The 18,198-nt window shown below is 32.1% G+C and overlaps 1 protein-coding gene across 2 annotated transcripts in view; it reads left to right on the forward strand.

Moving 5' to 3' along the window:
- LOC106661060 (bromodomain-containing protein 3-like) overlaps positions 1-18,198 on the forward strand; it is a 32,517-nt gene that overhangs the window by 13,663 nt on the left and 656 nt on the right. The window contains exons 8-22 of one of the 2 annotated variants that reach the window (XM_014384178.2): positions 3,722-3,988; positions 4,638-4,712; positions 4,785-4,976; positions 5,051-5,196; positions 5,301-5,451; positions 5,525-6,011; positions 6,095-6,265; positions 7,999-8,118; positions 8,216-8,320; positions 13,965-14,023; positions 16,780-17,152; positions 17,225-17,446; positions 17,516-17,673; positions 17,752-17,913; positions 18,046-18,173. In XM_014384178.2, coding sequence (XP_014239664.1) covers positions 3,722-3,988; positions 4,638-4,712; positions 4,785-4,976; positions 5,051-5,196; positions 5,301-5,451; positions 5,525-6,011; positions 6,095-6,265; positions 7,999-8,118; positions 8,216-8,320; positions 13,965-14,023; positions 16,780-17,152; positions 17,225-17,446; positions 17,516-17,673; positions 17,752-17,913; positions 18,046-18,173 — 2,816 coding nt within the window. The remainder of the gene's footprint in view (positions 1-3,721; positions 3,989-4,637; positions 4,713-4,784; positions 4,977-5,050; positions 5,197-5,300; positions 5,452-5,524; positions 6,012-6,094; positions 6,266-7,998; positions 8,119-8,215; positions 8,321-13,964; positions 14,024-16,779; positions 17,153-17,224; positions 17,447-17,515; positions 17,674-17,751; positions 17,914-18,045; positions 18,174-18,198) is intronic. The other variant, XM_024224544.1, reaches the window with a different exon arrangement.

The following is an 18,198-nucleotide window of genomic DNA, read 5'->3' on the forward strand; positions in this document are numbered from 1 at the left end:
CTGGTATGACCTCTTTGCATTTGTTTTAACTCTAACTTATTTTAAAATGAATTTCAAAATAAACAAATCACTGAGTGCTGAAAAGTCAATTAGAAATGGGGTTAAAACAGCTGACAAGGTTTTATTGGTTGTATTGTAAAAAACTTTTATCGAACCCGAATATTATTCAGTTGATTCATTAATTGTAATATTTCTACTGTTTCCTTAAAACTTAATTAATCAAGAATATTCTACAAATTTGTTTAGAAAAATAACACATATATACACAAAAAATGTCCAATAACAATTCAAAGGCGCGTCGGTGACTGCAACAGTTATGCGTTGACACTGAGCTCGTCACTATAAGGCTATGGCTATAGTGGATACAAGTTCTGACAAACAGGCTTTACCAGAACTCTCCCAAACAAAATCATCAGAACAAAGTGGTTACAGTGTATGCGAATTATGACGAAAATGAAGTCACTCAACCATTATCTTTCCTTAAAGATAGATGCAGCTGATTTATATTTTCTCAAGAGGTCCTGTATTGAAAGAGTTGATGCAGAATATGTAAACTAGTCTTTTGCTGCACGGGATAATAAGGAAGAGTCAGAAGCATTGTTTTCTGACCTTACAAGCCAACCTGCAAAGTTTTAAGAGTATTTTCCTGTCACGAGAAATTTTTAGGTACATACACAATGGAATTGAAGCATTCCAATTTCTGTAAATTCTCTGTTATGACAAGCTTTACTTTTCATATACCACATACTACTATCAAATACAAAACATTAGTTTTTCAATATCCATTGGGAAAAAACTTTTGGGGTAACAAAACTGATATTGTCTGAGCAACAGAACGCCTACATAATAATAAAAAGTTGTAATATGTATATATAATATATGTATCAGTAAACTAAAATCTATTTGTAAATTTTGGTGCATGCTTTTGTTTGTGTGTGTTATTTTTGATGACATTAATCCATTTCTTAAAAAAATATTGAGGGTACAAGCAAGTTTTAAAGGATTTATAAGAGAAGGCATTACTAGTATTAAATTGCATCAGACCATAACCTAACCACCTTTGTGTTAAAACCATCATCAATAAGCTTTAGTTATCGATGTCTCATTTTGTTGAAGTGTAAACAACGTAGTTTTTTTGATGTTGTGTTATGCTGACTTTTTGTGTGCCAATGAAACACAATTAGCTTTACTTTTCTGCGTACATGTTAAGTAAAAAGTACCTGAAGGTCATAGATTGCTGTGTGAGGGTTATGGGGAACATGCTTTTCAATTAAAAATTGTAAGTACTCGTTTAGGCAGTGTGTTTTTGACATGGAGGATAAGGAACTTGAAGGAAGACAAGAAACTTTAAGATGCAGAATTGGAGGCGTTATTGAACATAGACTTGTGTCAAATGCAACAAGAACTTAGAGGATCTTTAGGAATGCCTCAACAAGCAATTGCGTTATGCCTCAAAGCCATGGGAATTGTCCAAAAGTGAGAAAATTGGACTGCATACAAATTAAAGCCAAGAGAGACACAGACAGATTTTTCTCTTGTAAACATGAACACACTGCTCCAAAGGCAATCCCCCTCCCCGTCAAATCATAACTGATGAAAAGTGGATTCATTATGACAATCAACAAGAAATCATGGGGTAAGATTGACCATGTATCGTCAACATTCAACAGCAAAGTGGGTCAAAACTCGCTCTGTATTTAGTGGGATCAGTTATGAGCTGCTAAAACTGAAAGAAACCTTCACGGGGGATTGCTACCAATTACAATTAATGCGTTTGAGCCTAGTATTGATGGAGAAATGGTTGGAATTTGAGCAGAGACTCGATAAAGTAATTTTGCAGCACATGTCAAAAACTACTTGCAACACTCAAGTGGGACATCCAACCCACCCGTATTCTCCAGACGTCGCTCCTTCCGACTAACATTTGTTTCAATCAATGATTCATGGCATGTCTGAGCAGCATTTCTGTTCTTACAAGGAAATGAGTAGATCCTTTCATTGCCTCTAAAGATGGGTCATTCTTTCAACGCAGAATTCTTATGCTGCCGAAATTATTGGAAAAAGTAGGGCTAGTGATGAACAATATTTTGAATAATTAATTTGTTACCATTTTTGCACAATAAAGCCACAATTTAAAAAAAAAAAACTTACTTTTCCCCTAGATTGACAATATATTAAAATAATCTCATCAGAATAATTGTACAGTACTATAGTAATTAATAATATACATTAAATGGGCACCAGTGGCTACAACGGTTAAGACACTGACATGGTGTCTCAGTACTAGACGGGTTCGATTCTACGCGGCCTAAATTTGGACCCGATGTGCTTAAAGACTTAATGATATGTATTTATGCTGTGTTCTAAATATGTGAGATAGGTTTTCTTGGAAACATTTTTTTTTAAATATATATTTTGTTAAGCTGCATTTTCATTGCATGAAAATCGCTAAATGACAGAATCACTCACAAAACGGCTCGGGTTAACCATTTCCATGAAGCAAAACATTTCCAACATATACGTAAAATAATGAGCCATCAGGTTGCACAAGGGAAGCGTGCTGTTCATATCTGCAAGAAAACGGAGAAAACACCACGTCTCTATGCATCCTATATCTTGATCTTATTATGATAACTTATCTTTAGCATCCCACAAACATTTATAGCTCTGATACAGTTAGATATGTTAAATGTGCTCCTAATTCATTCTGAAGCTAAAGACAAATGTGCGTTTACAAGGAGAGAAACGGACAATGGAAACATTTGCGCACTAAAAAACCAACAGTTGGCTCACCCCTAAACATCCTCATGCCAAAAGTTTTGGAGTTCCAGCTAGGTGTCCACAACGCAAGACAAGTTTAGAGAAACAGTTGCACAAGTGATTTTGTCACAATAGAAACCCAGTTGAAATTTGCTAAGAATTGCTTTGACAAATAGTTGGAACTTCAGGCATCCGGACATCCTTTTCAATACACTGCAATTTATCTAAAATAATTGGAATATACGTTTACAACTGATATTTTGTTGGCATAGTCATGGTTGCATAGAATTTTGGATTTTTGTAAGGTTGATTGACTGAAACTAATTTTTGGAAGTGTTACCTGATTTGCTATAAAACCTACCTGCTGATATAGAGGAGGAAATCTCACTGAAAAAATGAGCGTGAGGATAACTGAACGAACAGTTAAACACAGATAAATGTAATGATGATGTGAATTGAGACGGACTGGAAACACAAAAGTTTATTAATGCAATGTTATTGTGGTATTGTACCTTATTGGTCTACAAGTTAATGGCCATTTTGTTCTGGTTATAAGTTCCTTCTTACTAAAAGTCCAAACAAAATTTTAAAAGTTTAATACTAAAATATCAAATTTATTTCCCTGAGCATTCAGGTTTGTTCATTCTCACTGGATGTTTTAATCAAGTGAATTTAGGTAGGAACAATGAAAGTAGAGAATCTCATATTACTTCAAAAAGGCAGACCAGTCTGGTTAGGGATAATGAAAAAGTGAACAACAACTCAGGCCAATGTACAAAGCTTCACAAACTTAAAATAAATATTAATGTGTTTTAAGAGTGGTTAAAGTTTAAAACTAAAGAATTTCGGAATTATAGTTCTCAGTTTATTGGAATCCATTGCATTATTTAACTTTGGAAAGTATCCCATTGGATGAAAAGGAAAGTTTGTATTAATATCTATTATGAATGTTTGACGACAGGTTGCCCAACAACCTGTACCAACACCTCCGGGCTTTGGAACCCCTACTGACCCACTCCTGACACCGGGGCTCGCCCCTGGTGTTGGGCCCAAAGGTGGGAAAGGAGCAGTTGTCCCCCCTAGCACTCCCAAAGTCAAAAAAGGGGTCAAAAGAAAGGCTGATACAGCAAACGACAGCCCTGCCGGATTCGATCCTCCATATATCCCCGGCGACTCCAAAGCCGCTAAACTTGGCACTAGGAGGGAGTCTGCGCGACAAATAAAAAAGGTGAATAACTTTTCTGGGTGTGGCCTTTTTACTATTCTATGCATACACACAAAAAAATTCTTCGCTTGCATCTTTTGCTATTCACAATCATTTTTTGGAGACCAAATTGTTATATTAAGCCAAAAAAAATTTTACTTTCTCAGTTTGTTAATACATAATATGTTAAAAAAAAAACTAAAATTGTGAACTACAAAAACTAATTAAAATTAACAAAAAAAGTTTATATCTCATTTTTTAATATTTTGGTTAAGATAATGACTGTAAACTTTGAAAATATAGTTGGCTTCTTTTTTGTTATAATCTCTTTCATCTTTATCAGGATTAATTTTGGGATGTCTCATGGTTTTGTTTATAAAGAGTGATTGTATTAAAAATTATACTTAAAATGCTACTTAATGCTCCAAATAAATGTCACCATGCTTCAATAAACCTTTAATATTGAATAAATATTTATTGCAATGATGAAATCCACATGCGCGTCATCTGAAAGTCCAAGCAGATACTAATTAAGTGTTTTACTTAATCTGATGTCTATTTGGTCTTAAGAGATGTAAAAATGTGCTTCTGAGTTCTTAAAAAAATTCTTTTTTCCTTTTCTTTAAATTTTGTTGTCATTGTTCGAAATGAATAACAAATTTCATTTTTATAGCCTCAAAGAAGAGTTGAAGAGGAGCTTGCATATGGTCAGATGCAGTTGATGCCATTTTCTGGTACCAATAATCAGGTTTGTTTTTTTATTTAGTATATATATTATGTTAACTTTCTCGGACAAGTGCTTAATTATTTTATTTTCCAGGCTGGCCATGAAAAGCCCAAAGAGAAACTTAGCGAAACGCTCAAGTCCTGTAATGAAATCCTTAAAGAGCTTTTTTCAAAAAAGCACTTCAATTATGCCTGGCCATTTTACAAACCTGTTGATGCGGAGTGGTTAGGATTACATGACTATCATGACATTATTAAAAAACCCATGGACTTAGGGACAGTCAAGGTGCTTTCTAATTCCAATTTCCCTTCCTGCATATCCAAAAATTGCTTTATTTATATTTTGTATATAAATTCCAGCAAAAAATGGATAACCGTGAATACAAAACTGCAGCTGAGTTTGCTGCTGATGTGAGACTAATATTTACTAACTGTTATAAATACAATCCTCCAGACCACGACGTGGTTGCAATGGGGAGGAAGCTACAAGACGTTTTTGAAATGAGGTTTGTTCTACTCAATATTTGTAATAAAATATAATTTTGTTAATGTTTTGATTCCTTGGTATAGTCAAATTTGACCCAATTTTTCTTGAATGTGTTATTTTTAGGTTTGCTAAAGTACCTGACGATACACCTGTTCCCGTAGTTCAAGAAAAAGAAGAGTCAACAGGGGAATCTGGTTCTTCTTCTGCATCTGGTTCTGAAACCGATGATTCAGAGGATGAAAGAGCAAGAAAACTAGTTATTCTCCAAGAGCAAGTAAGATGAAATTTCTAAAAATAATCTTGTAGAAATGAATTAATTTTTTTCTCCTTTCTCCAAATAATATTAGCTTAAAGTCATGCAAGAACAAATGAGGAAGTTAGTTGAAGAGAGTAGTAACAAGAAAAAGAAAAAAAAGAAAGAAGGCTCTGGTTCTGGAGGTAGTGCATCTTCCAATAAAAAACTACGAAAGTCACAAGACAGGACAGTAGGGAAAGTCAACGATGTGGCTGGAACTGTGCCAGCGATGGCCATGCCCGGGATTGGGCCCGAATTGAAACCTGTCGAATCCTTAAAGACTGCTGGTATGATCAACAGAAACGCTGTTGCTGCACCACCGCCTAAGCCGAACAAGAGTAAGCCACCAGGCAGGACGCCCGGTAAAACATCAACCAATGCCCAGGGGAAACGGCTGAAGCCTAATTCGAGGACAAACAACCCCAAAAAGAAGAACGCTTCATTACAGCCTGCTATTGACTCTGAAGACGAGGACTATGCTAAGCCCATGTCTTACGATGAAAAGAGGCAGCTTAGTTTGGATATAAATAAATTACCAGGTTTGATTTTTATTTATTTATTTTAATTTATCATGCAAGTTCTTTATTTTCTTAAATTGTTTAAAAATAATTTTTAATTCTAGGGGATAAACTTGGCAAAGTTGTACATATTATCCAGTCAAGAGAACCCTCGCTTAGAGATTCCAATCCTGATGAGATTGAAATTGATTTTGAAACTCTCAAACCATCTACCCTCCGAGAGTTAGAATCATATGTTGCATCATGCCTCAGGAAAAAGCCACGTAAGCCTTACTGTAAGTCGGTGGTTGGCTTGGTATAGTGATGGCATATCTAAACACACATTTACACACTTGTGTTAATTAATAACAAGACAATAATTATATATTACTATATTTTAGATAAGAAATGCTTTTAGTTTTATACTTACATTTTTTAAGTCAATAAATATAAATATGCTTTTCCTTGTTATTTTTTTTTCCATTTTCAAGTCTGAGAAGGAAAAAAACACTAGGCACACCTTATTAATCGGTATTTTAGAAGATACCACAGAGACAGTAAGAAAATGAAAAACAAATGTGTGGACTATGCCAGATCTAGGTGTTTCTATCCGCTTTTTTCTTTTCAAAACTCATTTTCTTAGTTTAAACAGAAAAACACTGGAGCAAAATGGATTGATTCTGACTAAGAAGTTAGGTGTATATACGATGTGTGTTCCTTATTAAAACTTAAAAAAAAATATATCTTCTAAAATAGTTATTCAGATATGAGATGCGGTCGGGTGTGATGTAGGTTTCAGAAAAACATTTTCTTTATCGTGCCAACGTTTCGATCTTTTATTGAGATCATCTTCAGGGCCTGGGATTTATATTTGAATATAAAATATATTTTGCATTGTATAAATTCACTTTTCCACATCCTAAATGTATTTGTTAAATGTAAACATTGTTTGTAAATCCCAGAAAATTGAATAACTATCGATTAACGGTCACCAATCTCTACACTCTTCTAAAATATTTCTACAATCAGTTTAACGTGTGTGATAAGTTCCTCACAAATTTCTTTAAAATGAAAATCAAGGAAAGCGGTTTTTTTCCCCTTTACTGACCGATTCTGTGATTTAGTTTTTGTTGATAAGTTCACAGTGTTCCTTTGAGCTATGGTCAGATCTTTTTCTATTTTTACTTGGGATTTTAGTCCCAAAAATTCTTAATTTGCCAAACTTTGCATGTCAAATTCAATTAATTTGATGTTTTATTCTTCAACAGTTTCTTCAATTAGTCTACCGATTGTCTAGCTGTGCGATATACATTACTTGGGGGGGAGGGGCTCTTAATTTCTGGCTACTACCGGCCACATCCCCCCCCCAGAACCATAATGTTGCATAACTTATTTCCATGAAAGATCAATATTTTCAATGGCTAACCATCGGGTGTCGCGGACAAGGGTTCCAATCATTTTAAAAAGCATTTTTCACTAGCGTGGTAAATACGAATCTTGATACACTAACAACTTGGCCATTGAGTGAGGTCTCCTTTTTATTAAAATCATAAAACAATCTATTATGAGGAAACCAACTGAAATAATCAAAAATAATATTCCATTTTTGCTCTACTGTTTGTTTTAAATTTAAAAAAAAAATTCTAATTAAATTACAATCTGGTTCCTTTCCTTGCTTGCTCTTTGAGCCAGATACAATGGTGTTAAGTGCATGCTTTGAACTTCTTACTGGCTAATATTCTATATTTTAATATAAATATGCATGTCTTTAAAAAAAAATATATATATATATATATATATATATGAAAAAATGCATGAATACATTTTTATTACACGTTTTTCGCTCATGCTTGCTGCTTTCTGTAGGTCATTGTTTATTGTTTCATTGGAAAAAAGCTTATCCAGTTCTATTCTTGTACCTTGGGTATTTTAATCAACGCAAAATTTCCATATCGAACAAACTAATACAACACCAACTCATTAAATTTTGATTTACAAGTGTAATTTATGTGTGTTGGTTCAATTTTAGATAAAAAAGTGTCTGGAAAGTCGAAAGATGAGGCGATGGCTGAAAAAAAACAGGAGCTTGAGAAAAGGCTGCAAGACGTGACTGGCCAACTAGGTTCAACAAAGAAGCAAGCAAAGAAAGGTATGTGAATATATTGTTTTTATCCTTTATATATTAAAACAAAAACAACAAATTGTGGAAATTATTCTAAACTGATATAACATAATTTTAATTGTAGGTGCTCCTGCAAGACTGTCAGCATCGTCCTCCACAAGCTCTGACACTGACTCCAGCACTTCGAGCCTCTCAAGTAGTTCCTCAGATTCGTCGGATAGTGAAGCAGGTAAACACAAAGCTTAATTTACATGTCAAGCATGGCCAAGTTTCATCGACGAAACTTGACCATGTTCTATTTTGAATTTTATATTACAAAGAAGTCTCAACGTTGTTAATCTGGATAAATTTTACTATTGGCTGACAATATTCACAGACGTGCACTTCTTTGTTGATAAAAATTGAAAATTAAAGTAAAAAAGAAAAAGTTCAATAAAATTGCAATGGATTTTTTTTTCTGTGAAAATTACAAAGAAATTGGCTTATTATCTTCAAGCTGTAGAAAGTGGTATAAAGTAAGTATTAGTAGCACTAGCTATAAGCAACAACTTCACTTTGACAAACAATATCCAAATTTATTTTATTTTATTATTATTTTTTTAAATAAAAATTAATAAATTCTGTTTACATTTGCGGGATTTGATTATCACCAATGTTCCTATTGCTGGCTTTTTGTGTGAATGTTTCTCCTGCCTGTTGTCAATCCTTTGTGAAACTTTAAATTTGTTCATATTTGTTAAAATTAATTTTTAAAGGAATAATTAATGTTATTAAGTAAAGACAACTGGTGATTTTTTATGCAACAACTGAGATAATAAATATCAAACCAATACAATCACGCCATATTTATATTGTAATAGTTTATTTTGACAAAAGAAATGAATGTTTGTTGACGAAACATTGGTAAAGTGGGTCTGGGTCAATCTACACTCACAAGTTTTTGATTTGTTTTGGTTTTGTGCCATTTTTAATTCAGGAACATGCTCGAAATTAGTTTCTCATTGAAAATTGGTGCAAAGTAGAAACGAGTTTTGAGTACATAAAAACATGAGTGTAGATGGTGGACCCAAAAGTTCAGCATGTGTTCATTGGTTCATGTCAATCATTCAGACCAACATCCACCATCAACTTTGACCAACATTGTTATAGGGAGGGGGTAAAAATTATAAATTATTAGTTTTTTTTATATTAAAATTTGTAATTTAAAAAAATAAAATCATAATAGTCTAGTCCTTCGTTTTAAATGTATGATGCTGTTGCTTGATTCTTGCTGTTGATAGGTTAGGACTTTTATTTATTTTATACAGTATGTCCTCGTTAACATCGTCTTTGTTCACATTACATTGTTTTTACGTTGCTTGTTTACAGCACATTTTTTGTTTTATTGAGCAGTTGTCGCTCTTATAGACTTGTATCGATGGTTGACTGACTGTTTCTTGATTTCATGGTTCTCAAAAACCCCATATCCTCATTTTCTGTTCTTTTTGATAATTACTTTAGTACAAAAAATTCCGTCAGAGTAGTTGGTTATGTTTTTCTTCTGTCGTTTCCAGGTCCCTTACTACGATTAATCGAGGACTTACTGTTCTTAACAGTTATCTTTTTTTTAATTTTACTACCAAATTGTTGTGTTATGGTACTTCCATTATCTAGTTTAATTTTGAATTTTCTTTATTAATTATATATTGGATTTTACTTCCAAAATTCACTATTTTGTTGTTTATTTTTATCATTATTTTATTCTTATTGTTGGTCGTGGCGAGTCTTTCTAAAAGTTTGTTCTTGTTTAATTTTACGTTAGCACTTATGTGTAACATCTGGATTCTATTTTTTTCTTCAAATTCACTTTAATTCATTAGGCCCAATACACACATGCGGTTATTTGCCATCCATGTCCTCAGTTGTGGTCTGAAGTAGAACATCAGATTGGTTCATGCACATATGCAGTCGTTTTTCATATTATTTCCCTTTAGCAAAATGGCATTACTTTTAATGACATATTTGTATTTTTCCTGTTTCTAATTTAAATTCTGAAATTCTCGTTGCCGTCGAGTCTCATTTTCTATCGTAGACGTTCACCTTGTTTGATAGTCATATGTGAAAATTGATGTACTTTAGTCACTACGACTCCACAGCGGGTCTGAAGCAAAAAAACCACATGTGCAACAGGTCATACAGTTTTTATTCGTACATTTGCTTTTCTTATTCTTACTGTTGTTAGGGGTAGTTTTACCTTTTGACATTTGTTCTTTTAAACCGTTATGTTTTTAAAGAAAATGTCAATTTTCACACTAATCTATTCTTACTAACATCATTTATTTTAGTTTGTTTGCTATACTTATTGTTAAAAAAAGTTTTAACTATTATTTTAGTACAATAAAAAGTTAAAACTTTTTTAAATAAGTATAGCAAACAAATATATATATATATGGACACACGTGCACACACTCACACACACTGCAGTTATATTGTACTCTAAAAAAAAATTATACATAAAATGGTTACAACTTTTTTCTAATTATAAATATAGCAAACAAATAACTGCAGTAATTTATGTATAATTATTATTTGGTTTGTGGTACCACAAACAGATAAACTTTATTTTCTTAAATACTTAATATATATTTACATATATATAATGATATAAATCATTAATATAATAAATGATTGAACTAGTGAGGCGCAGTCAGGTTAGATGTATTTCAGGAAAAACACATTTTTCATTTTATTACCGTTTTGACCTTTATTCGGGTCATCTGCAAGACCTGGATAAATTACATACTATATGATGTTTGGAATTTTTTAAAATTATACAATAAAAACGTATAATTATGTTAATATAAAGTTTAATCCAAGTAATTCATATTGACATAAAGTGTAGTGCTATTCTTGTAGTGTCATGTTTGTTTAGTGAATGCGTGATGAAAATGTGAGATGTGAATTTTTATCCTGCTTTTTTTATTTTTTTATATATATTTTTTTTTAAAGATTGTGACAGGGTGGGGGTGGCGGTATGGCTTGTTAATTTTCTTTGAAATTAGGCGGCTTTTTTGACTCAAAGGAAGTCTGGTATGGGAATTGTCAGGATTTGTAATTCCGGTTTTATTCAAAGGGTACAGTTACTGATATTATAGTTTGACATGTTGAATTGCCTTCTGCAATAAAACATTTTCGTTTGATTGTTTCCCCTTCCTATTTTGCTTTTTATTAGTCACACTTTTGATTTTTAAATTTATTTTTCTCTTTCAAAATGGCTTATTTATTTAAATCGGCCGTACCCCTGCCCTTACTTTGTATTTTCTTTTTATTATTTTTTTTAAACACATTTTGTAGTCTTGGTTGTTTTCTCAGTGCATATTTCAAAACTAGAAAGTTCACAATTGTTTGCTTTAAATGCACAATCGCCATAGCAAAGTTGCAAAGTTAGTTGCTAAACTTGAAAATTTACAGATTTAAAAAAATCCATTGTCATTAAAATTTATTATTTTTATTTGTCATTCACTCATAAAATTATTGTTTTGTAGGTGTGAATAATCACAAGGCGGCATAGTTGTAGTATAAACCTCTGTCACATTTCACTGACATGTGAAGGGGTAAAATCAAATGATTTGGTTGTGTACATTTATATATAATATAATTATATATATATATTTATAAAAAGAAAAATTAAACAAAAAAAATGTATTAAAATAAATTTAAGTGTCTATAGCCATGAGTGCAGAATGTGTGATTGGGGTCAGCCAGCATAATTGTTTCTTGTTTCATTTCTATCATTTTCTATGGGTAAAAGGTAGGGGCATTTCTAACCCTCCGGGTACCAGTTTTTAAGGAAAAAAAGAAAGTAAAAGCCGTTTTGTCACGTGTGTACACAATCACATACACACAATTGATAACATTAAGGAGTTGCAGACAATGTGACTGGGGGCTCTTTACGGCTCCGTGTTACTAAGTCCTTAAGCTGCTGTCTGCTGCCTCCAATCACATTGTTTGTACTCTGGCTGAAAGGAGCTTGGTTGCATGGTGAAATAAATGACGTAATGAATTTAAATTTAAAAAACAGCAATGATCTTTTAATTGGATTTTATTTTGTAAATATTTATGAATTGACAAAGGAAGCTTTCATCGTTGTAGCCAAGCTTCCACTCTGTTGTTTATAGTCAATATATTTTTTTATTTATACTGTAGGATTTAAAATGCACTTTAGTATATTGAGACATGGTAATTTTGTTTATATAAGGAATTTACATTCTAAGAATCAAAAATCAGTAAGTTATTTATTTCCATTTTATATAGTTAATATATTTAAACAAAACCAATTTTTTTTTTTTTTTTTAATAAGGAATCTTTTTAGTTGAAATTGAATGAAATAATTTAATAGTTTGGGTTAATGGGTGCAAGAGGCATTTCAGTCTGTATTAATTTTAATTTTATACTCAATGCCTTTGCTCTTGCCTAAATCCTAAGGGGATTTGCTAATAATGGAAGTTATAATTTTTTTTTTTCAAAATAGAATTGGAAAAAGCTGTTCATTAGGACTATACTGCATTCAATTAGAATCACACCTAGTTGATGTGCAACTTAGATCCTTTAATTGTCCAATTGGCTTAATTCGTATTTTATTCAAATGCTGTTTAAATTTTAAGCTGATTGTACAATGAAATCCAAATTTGCCAAAATCTATTTGCCCGAATAAATTTTATTTGACCTTTAAATTATTCAGGGTGTGTAAATATTGTCATTGCAAAAAAATGAAAACAAAAAGCAATTATTTAAAGGTTCTTTCAGGGGTCTTTCTTTAATTAAATAAAAATGCTCCCACGTTGTCGCTAATTTTAGAACAATTTTTTAATGCAATAAAAAAAAACTGTATAGTATTACTATCTATATGTAATTAAGTTATTTAAAAACCAAACCAATGTGATTTTTTTTCAATATTGTATAGATTTTAAATTAAATTTGACTAAATTCGTGAAATAAATTGAGTAGAAATTTTTATATTAAAAAAAGCACTTTACAATGATTTACATTTAAAAAATAATAGCATACAAAATGTGATAAATCATATGTATTAAATAACGCTAACAAAGAATGAAATTGAAAAAATCTGAACATCCTTTAATATATATATATTTTTTTTATACTTTGTTTTCTAGCAAAAATTTATCAAATAAGGTATTTTTGTTGGTAATCTCATCCCTTTAAATATAAGACGTTTTGTTCAGAATTATTTTACATTTTTTTGTTATATATATATTATTTTTAATGTCATTCATTTTATATAGTATTTATAACAATATAGTTCTTACAAAACTATATAATAACAATTTAACTAGCAGCAAACTTACAGCCCACTGTGTTGAAAAGAATTTTTCATCAAATCTATTTATTTCCATATTTTCAATGTTTTTAACATTAAGGACAAGTTGAGAAGTTTTTTTTGTATATAATACATGTAAATTTTTGGACAAATGAATGCAATTGTGTGTTGTGTGTGAGTGTACACAGTTTCAGCGATGCTTGAAACAGGCGTACTTTCGTTTAAAAAAAAAATACATACCATTGATTTTTATTTTTGTTTCTGTGGTTAAATGTACAATTTTATAATGTTTAGGTCGAAATAAGGAGAAGTTGCTGTATACAAATATTAAAATAAAATTTACCATAAGTTTAACTTGTATATTTACAAAACTTGAGTGTTATTTCTACCTCAGACTCCTTAAAACCCCCAAGTGATACCAAAAACACATTCTGCACGAAACCGTCAAAATTAAAAGGATTCTATAAAGAAAGATTTTAAAGGTGGAGGATTTGATTTTGTTTTGTTTTCCATTTATCTATGATTTATAATGTTTGTGAAAAATAATCTCTTCTAGGAAGGGCTGGTCGACCACCACGAAAGAAAAATAAGAAAAACCATCAACTTCCTACCACGGTAAGACTTTTTATTTATTTAATATTATATTTTTTTTAAATCAAGGTTTGCGATTAAACTGTGATTGCTGTGCAAACTGCAAAACCAGGTATAAAATTCTTTCATTAGAATAAACAAGTTTCTGCTTTATTACAAGGCCTGTCTTCGAATTAACAATCCTACGCTTGTCTACTTTCTAACTTACAACCTTTTCCATGTTGCTTTGGCAAAACACTTCATTAATTATCAGGGTGAAAAAGAATCAAATATTGTCGGCCATCTTAAGGGGGTTCAACCAATTTTTTCTTAAATAAGTCATTTAGAAAAAATTATTAAACTTGTTAATAATTGTTAAAGATCGTTTTTGCATCATTTGTTGTAAAGATTTGAAATTTTGAGCACTTGAAGTGCTTAAAAATCGTTTTTGACAATTTTGACCAAAAAAATTTTCTATCTTCCTGTTTTATTAATTTCTGCATTGTTTGGTGAAAAAAATGCAGTCTTATGCTCCAGAAGTGCTAAAAAAGAATTTTTGACCAAAAATTTAAATCTTTAATTTTAATCTTATTAAAATTAAAAAGTCTACAAATCAGAATGGCATCTACACATGGATAAATCCAAAAATAATGGGAATCCGCCTGCTATCCGGCAGAAATGTCCCAAGCTGCACATTCGGCAATGATGATCACAGCAGATTCAAGCTTTCAAAAGTCCACAGAAAGTTGAGATAAAAAATATAAAACAATTTATATTCTTTCGCTAAATTTCACTAGCATTTAGGCAATTTTTTCTTTTCTTTATATTCAAAAAGAAACATTTCCACAATATTCAGCATGAATTATTCAGAGATCATGAGATGCGCGGTCTTGTGTGATGTAGGTTTAGAAAAACATTTTCATTATTGTGCCAACGTTTCGATCTTTATTTAGATAATCTTCAGGGCCTGGGATTTACAAACATTGTTTAGATTATAAAAGTACATGTAATTGTATAATCCAAACATTGTTTGTAAATCCCACGTCCTGAAGATCATCTAAATAAAGATCAAAACATTGGCACAATAAAGAAAATGTTTTTTTAAACCTACATCACACAAGACTGCATCTCACGATCTCCAAATAATAATTAATTAATGGTCACTAAATACTACACATTGAACACTGTTTGACCTTCATGTTTCTTCTTGGTTTCTGTTCATATTTTGAATTTTTTGTTTTTTTAAATCTATCAAGGATTAAAAACTTGGTTTTATCTATTGCTTTTTTGTAAATAACATTCAAGCCCTGAGAGAAAAAAAATTGAATGACAATAATTAGGGGCAGATTTTTACAAAATGTTCATGTAAAAAATTAATAAAATAAAATTACTCAAAAAACGCCTCATCATTTTCTTCGTATTGGAATACTGTTAAAAAAAAGGGAATAAATTAAGCCGTTTTTTGAGAAAGAAGAAGAATTTAGGCGATGTAATGCATTTTCAGACAGTTTATTAAGCTGAATAGCTTTTAAAATAATATTTACATTAAAACTTATATCAAAATGTTCAAAAGAAAGATATGATGAAATGAGACCAATCGCATTGTGATCAGACCATTAGTTCACGAGATATTAACGGAAGAGTGGAAGGATTAGGAAAAATAATTCGATAATTGGTTCATCTCCTTAACTTCTAGAATTATCCCATGTCCCATGGTTGAGGTAGACAATTTTCAATCCTGTGATTCAGTAAGAAAACTATTCTAGTTCAGTTGCTACGATCAGTTATTTTTTCAATTGTAAACAAATTTGTAAAATGTAAAAGAAGTGGTTTAACTGGCAATACCCTGTTCTGCTCTGCATATAGCAAAATAGACACATTTAACACAGCATGGCAATGACTAGTTTCTGGTCGTTTCTGATTATTTTGGTCTGTCAGATGTCTTTCAATTTTTGCCATTGACAGTGGTGGGTCTGAGCCCTGTTTCCACTAAAGGTGGTGAAATGTCTGACAGACCATAATGAAAGGGAAATGCAAGCAGGTTAAATTTTTAAATAATAAATAAAATTTTGTTACTGCATGACCATAAAGTAGCTCTAGGTGATTGACGTAAATCTCAATTGCTACAAGGTAAGTAAAAATCAAATTACAGTTGGTCCAAGAAATTCTACACTTTACATACATGCTCCATACATTGTTATGAAATTAAATCTGCATATTTCAAAAGTAAATATGCAAATAACTAGAAGTGTTGAAAAAAAGTGTAAGTAATACAGTTCATTGGAATTTATTACAATTTTTTGTTTATTTTATTGGTCTCAGAATACAAGTTGACATCACCGAATTGTATGAGCTTTTAGTAGCATTTTCATCAACATTCCCAACACCTTTTATTTATTGTTAATTTGTGCACAATAGTAGCAAAACAAATTTGTTTAAAATATAAAGTAACTGAATCTTTTTACTATGACCACTCCCCCCTAAAAACTAATTCTCCACGAATTATTTAGTAATCAACAAGGAACCTTGATCCTCTGATCATCATCTATCTGCCTATTCTCACTATTTTTGTGCCTCATATTCATTATTTTATCTCATTTAAACTTAAAACTAGAATAGGCTGATTAAACAATCAAGCTACAGATTAGTGGCTTAAAGTATAAAACAGAAACATCATTGAAAATAATGGGATTTTAAAGCTTTTTTCTTGGTGTTAGTAATTGAATTGATTCATATTTATTATTAAAATAAAATAGTAATTTAATATTGATAAAATAAAACAAGATGAATTTTGTTTTCAGAGCACACCTGCTACAACAGTAGCACCTACTGTTACCATGACCAATGTGACCACTCCTGTGGGACAGATCAACAACAACAAACCGCCAGCACCGGCCCAGATCGGGATTTCTGAAAACAAGCCTATCACCACCGGGGTCACCCCTCAGCCTGAACCAGGCTTGATGAAACCTGTAGTCGCTTCACACGCCTTGCCTCCTCAACCTGCAAGGCCTTCTGCAACAGCAACTGCAGCTCCTATTGCTCCAAAAAGGCCTAGTATAACATCAACTATGCCACCGGCACTCGATAAGTTCGGCCAGTACCCTGCAGTTATGCCAAAAATGGGAACCACCACTTCCATTCCGACACTAGACACAAATACAAGCACGACAGGTTGTTATAATTTTAATATATTTTGTTTTGTTTTTCCTGTAAAGAATAACATTTTAAATTGTACGTTTACAGCAGTTCCTAGTGGCTTTCCTATCAAACAAGAAATCCCTTCGGTTGTGACACCTCCAGTTTCACTTCCATCGACAGTCTCAATTTTAATGCCTGACCTACAAGATATCAAAACAGAGCCTGAACCTATTGTTACTTCTCTACCTTCAGTTTTTGATCCACTTCCAGATTCACCGATTAAAGAGGAAAAACCACCAGTACCAATTCTACCGCATCATAATGATGGTACGTAGATTTTAGTGATTCAGTCTAATTTGACTTCGTAAAGAAATACCAATTGTAATTTTTATGAAGGATTAGGCCTAGGTAACTCTATCCCGGTGAGCATTCCTCCTCCGACAATTATTCCGACAGGACTTCCAGTCCAACCTCATTTGGACATGAACAAAAACTCTCAGCCACCTCCGACACTCCCGCAGACACCAAACCTTCAACATGCTTTTAAACCTAAGGTTTGTATTTAAATATCTAGATGATATATTGTCATTTAATATTATCAGACAATTTTAACGATAATTTTTTTGTTGCAGACGATAGAACAAAATGTTAAGAACGCAAGTTCTTGGTCTTCTCTTGCCCAGTCACCGACTCCCGCCATTACCCCAACTCTACCGACTGCTCCATCATTTAAAACAGCCATGGCGGACAGTTTCCAAGCTTTCAAAAAACAAGCAAAGGAGAAGGCCAAGAAGGTAAACTAAATAACGAAAATTTCATTCATTGTTGGTTAGTGCACAATTACTAAATTAGTTCGTGCATTCGCTGTGGTTATTAAAAAAAGCCTTCGCTTATCTTAAAATTAACCTTTTGCAAATCTCGTTTAGCAAAGAGCCTTAATTGAGCAACAGGAGCTGAGAAGACACCAGAAAGAGCAAGCCGAAAAAGAAAGGCTCAGAGTCGAGATTGAAAAGAGGAGGGAGCGTGAAGAGGAGGAAGCATTGGAAAAGGCCAGGTACAACTACTTCCTTGTCATTTTT

The sequence above is a fragment of the Cimex lectularius genome, unplaced genomic scaffold, assembly GCF_000648675.2.
Source record: "Cimex lectularius strain Harlan isolate CLEC.00 unplaced genomic scaffold, Clec_2.1 scaffold39, whole genome shotgun sequence".
NCBI lineage: Eukaryota > Metazoa > Arthropoda > Insecta > Hemiptera > Cimicidae > Cimex > Cimex lectularius.